The following is a 10390-nucleotide window of genomic DNA, read 5'->3' as shown; positions in this document are numbered from 1 at the left end:
GACCCAGGTTCCATTCCCTCTTTTGTCACACTTTTCTTAATATTACTAACAATATGAAATAAAAACTAATATAAAGTTTGATTTCCTCACAGTGATTTGGTCATAGTGAAGGTAGGGGAGTTAAGAGAAATGTTTTGACTCAGTTAAGTTAACCATGATTTTACTATAATATAATAATTACTATAATAACTGTAATATTGTAGTTACCATGTGAAAGCCATCGTTTTAGTGTAATTAACAATGGTTTTACTAAAGTAATATGGTTTGACTACAAAATACAGTACCATGGTGATACTTTGGTTACTGTAGTAAAACCATGGTTAATTTTTGTAAGGGAAGGTAAGGATTAGATTTAGGGGTAAGGGATGGTTTAGGGTGTCTTTGGGGACTCTATATAAACACAATAAACACACCGTGATGCCCTTATACTGTATGTTAGTATTTAATACGAGTGCAAATAGTATCTGCCACTTTTTACACCAGGGTTTACATAACATTTAACACTATTTGCACTTATGTGTATAGAAGATGCTTTTTGTTGCTGTTTACATGTCTGTATTGGCACTTAGTGCAAAAAGCCTCTGCCTTTAAGCCTCTGAATTAACTTGTGTCTGTGGATTAAAAACAAATTGATTGAATATTTATTTTGTCTTGGAAATAAAATGCAGTAATCCTTTGATTCATTCACACAATTTGCATGATTTGAAATGTTGCCATATTTAATCACAACACAGAGTGATTACAGTAATTCACACAAGATACTATGACTTGTTACTCTGCTGTTCGCTGCCATGGTTTACACTTTCAGTTTTGCAAATAATGGAGGAAACCTGCATTTGCATGACACGGCAACATACCAGCAGTGATGCAGCAGTATTTGTGAAGAGGTCTCAGAGACACAACAACCAGTGCTAACATTTCAGCTCTTGTCTTATTTTAAGACATGTCAAAAGGTAGGTTAAATGATGATGTGAATTAATTCAGTTTGACTATTTTATGAAATTATTATTCAAAAATATATATATGCTGTATTTTAAACTTTGCTCTCATTTCCTGGGCCTTCTTTGTGTGCCAAACCCAGTAATAAGGGAAGTGTATACTTAAAGAGCACACTAATAACTGTATTCCACTTCAATAATTTCTTTCTCTAAATGATAAAACACCCCCACAGACCAAGTTAATAGTGAGAACATGCAACTCAGTGTGGAGCAGCTGCACCAGATAGAGCAGAACAGGCGTGCTGCACTGCAAAGACTGGCCATCCGAAATGTTTCTGTTCCCGTGGGTGAAAGCTGGCGAAGACAACTTGGGTCTGAATTTACAAAACCTTATTTTACAAAGGCAAGTGATGCTATGTAAGGGAAGTGTATACTTGTATATGATGAAGAATGAGAAGATGAAGTGAAATTTTTTTTTTGCCTGTTTTGGTTCTTCTTTTCCAGCTTATGTCATTTGTTACAATGGAGAGGAAATGCTTTACTGTCTATCCCAGCCCTGACCAGGTGTTTAATTGGACAACATTGTGTGCGATTGAAGAAGTAAGTCCTTATTAAAAAGTAAGAGATATTTAAAAGGTCAGTTTACCCATTTCAATAAACACTACAGGTAATTGGTTCATTATATTTGTGTTTACAGGTAAAAGTGGTCATTCTTGGGCAAGACCCTTATCACCATCCAGGTCAGGCTCATGGATTGGCCTTCAGTGTGCTGAGGCCAAAATCTCCTCCCCCAAGGTAGTCCAATGTACTGAACTACAAATTACTGAACTAAAATGAGCTCTTTAAATGTCATCTTACATCTTTAGATAATGAGAACTTAAAGCACTGTATTTGTGGATTTGTTGTATTTACTGATTTCAGTTTGGAAAACATATTTATCGAGCTGAAAGAAGACATTGTTGGCTTCCGGCACCCAGGTCATGGAGACCTCACAGAATGGGCCAAACAGGGTTGGTGTCACCAGATCTGCTTTTACTATTGATCCATCAAGGAATTTACAACGTGTTACATAAGTAAAGAACACTTGTTAGCATAAGCTTGTTGAAAAGACCTGCTGGTCACAAGTTTTTTTTGTGTGTTTTGGATGACGGTCCCTAGCTTGGAATGCTTGTGTTGCCTCCAGGCTTATTCTCTAGCGACAAGACTGTCTTGTCAACCAGCTTCAACAGAAAGACCAAGCTGTTTTACCAGCATTACCAGCAGATTTTGTTCATGATAATTCATGCTGGTGTAAGCTGATCTTTTCAGCAGGGAATTTATAAAAACAAAAGTATTTGTTTTATTATGGTCGGTTCCCATTCTTGATTCTTCATTTATGACTGCTGAGGAACATTAAAAGGACAGTTCCCCTTCTGTCTTCAAACAGAGGCTTGGACTTGGATCCACGACTGGATCATGGATGCCATCGCATTGGCCTACCAGACCCAGGCCGTGGGTTTGAGCACACTCTACAAGGAGTGTGGCAACCTTGTGGGCACTGGCCAGTGGCACCTCTCTTGCAGACATCTCCAGAGCAGCGGGCATGGCAACACCCAATACCTTTGAGAGATTTTACAATCTCCGTGTTGAGCCAGTTTCATCCTGTGTACTTTCAGGTAAGAACAGGTAGAGTTTGGTAATACGGAACAGCTGGCTGGGTGTATCGCTTGCGTATAGCGCCTTACCCCTCCCCTGAGGCGAAATGGTGCACTTTTACCTCCAGTCAAGTTCACGAAGTCATGGAAACTGGATGTCCTTCGTCCCTAGCCATGTGGCTTGCAAATTCCGCGGGGGAGTTTGCATCCAGACCCACTAAAGATACTAATATGCCCTGTACTGGGATAGGTGCTCCACAGGTGCCGATTACTTTCTCTCTGTCAGCAGACCCGTGTCTCCCTTGGGCAGAGCTCTCTCTGTCCCTGGTTGCTGTGTTTGTAGAGCTCCTCCACTTTGAGGCAGAACCTACCACTGCGCCACTTCCATGTGCGGCTGGTGAGCCCATGTGTCATATTGCCACATGTTGGCCTCAACTTTTTGGGTAGGATGTGGTCTCCATGTTAGATGACCCCAGCCGAATCGAATACTCTGTGGAGAGAAAACATAGCCACAGCCTGCTCCCATGCTAGTTACGTCACTTCCCCCCCTCAGTGAGTGACAGAAGGGGAATGTCTCGGTTACTGTCGGAACGTCTCGGTTACTGTCGAAACCTCCGTTCCCTGATGGAGGGAATGAGGTCCTGTGTTGGTCCTTTGTTGTTTTTATGTAGCACCATGGTCCTGGAGGAACGTTGTCTCGTTTTGCTGTGTACTGTACTAACTGTATATGGTTGAAACGACAATAAAAACCACTTGACTTGACTTGACTTGAGACGTTGTGTCCCTCTTGCCACAATGCTGTACTAGCCGCTGAAATGGCCGGGACCATGTCTCGGCTCCTCAGCACAAAACCTGAATGAGATTGGGCATTCCTTCTCCTTTTATACCCGTTTGTCTGGGGAGTGGCATGCAAATTCCACTCACTAAATCCCATTGGTCTTTTCTCAAAGATTTGAATGTGTTTTGGTGCTCCCAAGAGCAGTCCCTTGTCCATCAGGAAACAGAGGTTATGACAGTAACCGAGACGTTTCCTTAAAATGTAACGGTGAGTAAATGATGATAGAATTTAGATTTTTAGGTGAACTATCACGTTTAGGTAACAATGGCAGATTAGGTTAATGTATTTGAAAAGTCACAGAAGTAAAATAATATAGGTACATAAAGTAGATGGTAGAGCATGTTACTAGCAATGTAATTTGTTTGATTCTCAGGGAACACACATATTGATATTGTTAGCTGTATTAATATCATGGTATACACTGATAAATGTATACCATGCTTATATTTATTTGCTTTAGATAAAATCTCTAAATTTAAATAGATTTAAATACAGTTTGATGTGAATCTATCATGCTTTGGAATTTTCTTTCCATTTTCAGGTGTTCTTCTGCTGAATTCTGTGTTGACAGTGAGGGCTCATCAGCCCACTTCCCATGAAGGTCAAGGCTGGGAGCTCTTCACAGATGCTGTGGTTCTTTGGCTCAGTCGCAACCTCATTGACCTGGTCTTTCTACTCTGGGGCTCATATGCTCAGAGGAAAGGCAAAGTGATTGACAGAGTAAGTTACTGGAGTCAGAATTTATTAACTGGAGAATTTATGAGTTTGAGACAGAAGTTTAAAGGAATGTCTGATTGGCTGTTTTCAGAAACGTCATCATATCCTTAAAGCTTCACATCCATCACCGTACTCAGCACACTTGGGCTTCTTTGGATGTAAGCACTTCTCCAAAACTAACATGTTACTCAAAGCATCAGGAAAGAAGCCAGTTGATTGGACAGCTCTCTGAAAGAATTATGAATTAAGTATGTCATTGACGTCTATTTGTCAAACAGAGCAGTCTTGAGCATTAAAACAAATTTGTGGTTCTGTATATTTTATGACTCTTTGTGCAGTTATGAAAAAATATATAAAGGTATCTAAGATGCCCTGTTGTGCTGTAACTTGGGTTTGACCTTGAAATCATCCACAAACCAGTTCTGCTGCAAATAAAAACAGGACTTGTACAAAAATGTACTGTACTTATACTATACCTTCAAAGTCTTGAATTGAAATAATTTTTTAATAAGTTCATTGTGTAATGTGCAAACAAACAATCCAACCAACAAATAAGTAAATAATATTATTTTATAGGAAACAATTACAATATTTAATTAAGATATAAGTGAATAATCATACACAGTAGGCTAATGGTTGGAAGCACAATCTTAAATGCCTATAAACAGTATACAATTCGATTTTAAATATAGATTATATTACTGTAAACCAGGGCTTGACATTAATGTTTTGGCTCAACGGCCACTGAGGCTAGAGGTATTCCAAAGTCACGTGCCACTCAGCATTTTCACTAGTCAAAATCTCCTGCCCCACAAAAACGATAAAGTTAACTGCAGACTGTAACTGCATGCATTTTTTTGGACATTGTATTTGAACGAGAATGATCTGAGATCATCAGGACGTAGGCCTAATGATTTAAGCCACCCTTATATCTGAAGGCAAACATGGCCAGTTAGAACAGTAGAAGGACAGGATGAAAACTGTCACTAATTTGTCGATTTGTCCATGGACCATTTTTTAACAGTGGCATTTGTCATAAACCAACACTCAGACCATAGATGGCTCCACATTATTACTGTGGTTAGGAGAATGTAGAAAATAAATCAACTATAGTACTGGATAAAACTAATAGCCTAAACACATTTAGAAACCTTTAAATACAACTTTGACAGTAATAATTCCATTGAGTACAAAAAGAGATGTTAGATTGATTAAACTCAGTCACCATTAAATTTCATTGCACCTTTTTCCATAAATGGAAAGCTACATCAATCCTTTTTCCATTCATAAAAGAAAGTCCTGTGGATTTGGATCAATATAAAGGTGAGAAATTATGACAGAATAATATTAATAAATTAAGTCTTATATATATTTGCCCTAATTGATTTAATATGAATTACTGAATAAATGTGTTTTTAGTTTGGATGATGAAGTGTATTTTAAAAACAGTGTTGTCTCTCACTGTTATGTCTTTACCTTGCGAGTGCTGTTTAATGTCAGAGCTGTCTGGCAGTTTGAGTAGTTCAACTTCTCTGCAGAATTCAAATACGTCACATTTGTTTTGTGGTCACAACAGGTGTTCTGACAATCTGACCTACATCTCAGAATGTGCTACCCACACGCACTGCGAATGCGCAAGACGTTTTCTATCTTGGAAATTGTATATCTGAAGACACGCCCATAATTTTGAGCTACCTTGCCTTTAAAATCACGAGTTTGGGTGAGAAAAGGAAGTAACCTTGCTGAATAATAAACCAATTATATATAGTATTTTATGGTAAATACAAATCTCAATAATTATAATAATCTCTGCATTTTCTGTGATACAAATAGACGCGGTAGGAATTTGACGGTTAAACACCACCTTAACATAACTGAAGCGTACGTGTACTAATATATATTTTTTAAAATACTTCAGAACGATATCTGAAATCTACTCAAATGGACCTTTGTTTAGCACAAATAACTTATAGAATTTTGTAACAGACAATCCATCATAAATGAAAAAACAACCACGTTTTTATGCAAGCGTAATATATTATTGGCTAGTAGTCTATGTGGTGATGTTAAATAAATTTTTATGGTCATAGACCAGTGCTTCCCAAAACTACATTGTCTCCTTAATCAAACACATCTGATTAATCTCATCAGCTCGTTAGTAGAACGAATGTGTAGAAATCACGAGAATCATTTTTCATGCTTTTTTTATTATATAGGCTACATGAATATTCTGTAAGTGGTTTGCGAAAGACAGGTTGTTTCCATCTTTTTGCGGGGTATTAATGTATTAATATTAATGTAAAACCTTATAACAAACGGTTATATTATAGTGAATGTATACAAGTGGGACAAAAATTGGATATGCGTCTGTCAATGTCAAGTCAAATGTATTTGTATTGCACTTTTCACAGTACACATTGTTTCAAAGCAGCTTTACAGAACTGTTTCCATTTTCTTAAATACATAATACATAATTGAAAATGTGAATTAAAGTTATTAGTGCCAATATCAATTAGCCATATATCACATTTTAAAGTAAAATATTAGAAAGGACTGAAAAGATGTTTGCAATGTTTTAAGACTAACAGATATTAATTGTAAAATGAGATTAGAATTAATAGTAAACAAGTGGGACAACAACAAAAAAAATGTAATATGTGTCAAAGGTTTGTGCATTAAGCCTAGCAGTGTAAATATAGCATTGATGTTATGATTAGCTGAGTTTCTAACAGCACCTATAGGCTTACTCTGCATATTATTTAACACTGAGTGATGTTAAAGGTGCACAAATTATTTTTTTTACCTTTTAGCTGTCACACATTGTTCTCCCCCACACTTCTGAATCATTTGTTGAAACTAGAGCAGACCAAATAGAACTTGTTAAAGAAAGGGCAAGTGCAAATATAGTGAAATCCCAGAAAAAGCAACAGGAGGCCTATATAAAACGCTTGCAAAAAATAAATAAATACAAGAACATCACTTTCAATGTTGGTAACAATATTTTACTCTTTAATGCATGAAAAAATTATGGAAGGGGGTAGAGGGCCCTACTCCATTTCCATTATCAGAGGGAAGATGGTTGTATTAAAAAATCAGGAAGGACTTATTTTGAAAACCACATACAATTTAAACCTTGTAAAACCATACAAGGAAGGACCCAAAAAAGAGGACACAAAAGAAACACTACTGTTAGCTGAACAGCGGCAAGCAGTGCAAGGCCAACTTGAGTTGCATGTTGACCAGGTGAGACTGGATGAGAAGTACAGTGAATTGGAAAGGTATCAGTCACATTCAGTGAAAGGGAAAGCCGTAGAGTTGGAAGTTCACTAGGTGACACTAGAAGATAAGTCCAAAACAGTGGAATGGGAGGGAGGTCAACCTTTTAAGAAAGAAGAAATTCTACCTCAGAAATGGAAAGAGAGAGGAAATAAAAAGACAACAGGACAAAGACAAATGTCTCAGATTCTCAAGTTGTCAGAGAAGGTGATCATGATTGTAGATCCACAAGGCAAAGAAGATGCTTACAAAAGGAAGATGCATATAAACTGGAGGTCAATTTTGATTAATTTAAGAGCGCACCAAATCATTTTATGGTTGTTTTACTGGCCAGTACAGTGAAAAAAATACTTAGCACACCTTTAAGAAAACAAATCACTGTCACTAATGTAGTAATCATGGCTGACAGTGAATAGAGCAGTTCTACAGTGACACTGGTGACCAACCAAAACTCTTTTTGTGTGATGCTCCACCCACACTTTGTAAGGGATAATGTACAGGCCCGTCGGGGTTTATTATGTGATAACAACCTGCTGTCTGTGCATAATCCTGCTTATTACACAGCTACTATCAAATAAATGAATACATGGACAGAAAATATTGATTTGCGTTGAAATTATGTAATTATGTTTGAAGAAATAAATCGCTGAACAGCTTAAAGTATATCCGCCTCAGGTTTGTGTCGGAGTTCTGTTTGTGTTTATTTAGTAAAAATGGCCGTCTGACTCTTAATTATTCCGCATTTTACAAGACTACTTGCAAATAAACAAATACATGTTCATGAAATATTGATCTGCATTGAAATTATGTGAGAACAAATATGTAGTTGAACTGCTTGAATCCACCTCTGAGTTTTGTTGCTGTGAATTTTATGAAAATGACCATCAAACTTTTTGAGCCTGTTATAAGACTACTTGCCAAATTAATTGATAAATGCACATGAAACATTAATTTGAGTTGAAAATATTTTATTAGCTTACTTGTAGAGAATGCAAAGATCCAAGAAGCAGTAAAGATGGCGTGCAGTACCCGGGTGACCGGTCTGATATGTCTTTCTCAGGCTGTTACAAGGAGATATCAGACTACTAGATTGCCATTGACCAATCAGAATTGAGGATTCCAGACCGCCATGTAATAATAGGTGTTAGTATAAGCCCAAGACCACTTTCATATTGGTCAGTGAAACCTAAACAGTTACTGAGGCAGAAAAATGATTGCATCTTTAAGATTTACTTTCATAAGCAGTAAAATCATTTATAGGTGTCTATCATAATTTACCTGTGATCTCAAATATAAAATATTTGCTTTTAAAGGTTACATTTTTAAACATGCAAAGCCAAATTCTGATGCTTGCAACTTGGACTACACATAGCTTACAACACAAGCAACGGATGAATGGGAGCAGCTGTGGAGTCTTAGTTTTAAAACTAGGGAAACATAGTATTTAAAAATCAGCAAAGATTTGTTTTACATTATATATAATAATGTTCTTGCTTAACTTTTTTTGGTTAGTTTGCAGAGGATTACCTAAAGGAACATCTCTCAATATTCAGACGGATCCAAAATCTGTGGAAATATCCAGAAATTGTATAGCATACACATTAATTGAGCATATTAGTAAGTTTATTTGCCGTAAAATTCACAATCGCCTTTTAAAGTAATTTCTGAAGACTGGTATGATGGTCTATAGAAGTCCTTTTTGTATTCTTCATCAGCATATACTTGGCATTGCTAATGTTTCTTTATTGTCAAGGTTCCATATCCAAACACAATGTTTTGATCAAGTGGATCGTAGTGATAAAGTATTTTTGGTAAATACCCCTCTCTTTATCCCACAAGTTAATGTTAATGCCCTCTGCACAGCCTGTAACAACATAAATGCAATGATATCTCTGACAGCTTTACCATGGTAAATGACACATAGATTCACCATGTTCACAGTATAAACTTGATTTGATGTATTGTTGATTTCATTCACTTGACTCTTTATAGGTGCAGTGCAATTTGTGTTCAAGGTGAGAACACTTAACACTTAGCAGAGGAGCTGCCAATAGAATATAATTGCACCCATTGCAAATTATAGCGTTTTATTTTTTCAGCTGATCTGTTGTTTCACTACTTTATTATTGGGTTGCTCTTTGTTACGTCCCTGGACGTTTGTTTGTTTTTTGTGATTAACATGTTTTTATTGATTAATCTATTAAACAAGAACAACAAAACATTAATAAACAGAATCAATATTTAACCATATTTGGTCATATAACTATAGACAAAAAAAAACTAAAACAAAAAAATGTGATAATCACACACATCCACTACACCTCTCTCTCCACTGTCCCTCCCTGAGAGTCCTCCAAAAAAAAAAAAAAATTATTTGTCCCATTTCTACACAAACAGGTCTAACTTCCCCAGTCTTCTGGATGCCCCTTCCTCAAAAGCTGCCACCCTGGCCATCTCTGAACACCACTCCTGAAATGGGGGTGCTCCAGCTGACTTCCAACCCCTAAATATTGTCTGTCTGGCAATCATAATACTAGTTAGGAACCAGTTTTACGTGCTTATTCTCCAAATTAACGACCGCTCTATCTCCTAAAATACAGAGTCTGGGGCAAAATAAAATTTGAGAGCCCAATACCCCACACATAAAACTCTATATCCTCAACCAAATTTTTGGATCCCCAAAAGACATTGGTTGTGTCTGCATCTTCTGATTAACATCACCAGCAGGTGGTGTGTCTTTAAGACCAAACCTATGCAATCTAGTGGGGGTCTAATAGACTCTATGTAAAATCTTGAATTGCATAAGGCGAACCCTTGCATCTCTAGATGTAGACTTGATAATTTTTAGAATCCTAGCATACCTATGAATTAGTTTTTCGGCATCAGCAACAGAGAGCATATGCCTTAATTTAGCAATATTTCTTAGGTGGCAGAATACTGTTCTAAAAACATTGGTAATTAGATTTTCAAAGGACAGATTGGTATCA

At 36.9% G+C, this 10390-nt stretch overlaps 1 protein-coding gene across 1 annotated transcript; it reads left to right on the top strand.

The window, feature by feature from the left end:
- The first annotated feature begins 900 nt into the window (after positions 1-900).
- LOC127632456 (uracil-DNA glycosylase-like) lies at positions 901-4359 on the top strand. Its single transcript, XM_052111038.1, has 7 exons — positions 901-953; positions 1172-1341; positions 1443-1538; positions 1636-1733; positions 1860-1948; positions 3952-4130; positions 4219-4359. The coding sequence occupies exons 1-7, from the start codon at positions 944-946 to the stop codon at positions 4357-4359; spliced, it is 783 nt and encodes a 260-aa protein (XP_051966998.1). The 5' UTR covers positions 901-943.
- The last annotated feature ends 6031 nt before the right edge of the window (positions 4360-10390 follow it).

The sequence above is a fragment of the Xyrauchen texanus genome, chromosome 3 (genome assembly GCF_025860055.1).
Source record: "Xyrauchen texanus isolate HMW12.3.18 chromosome 3, RBS_HiC_50CHRs, whole genome shotgun sequence".
Classification (NCBI taxonomy): Eukaryota; Metazoa; Chordata; class Actinopteri; order Cypriniformes; family Catostomidae; genus Xyrauchen; species Xyrauchen texanus.
The sequence above is the reverse complement of the archived record's forward strand: the minus strand, read 5'-3'. Positions and strand labels throughout refer to the sequence as shown.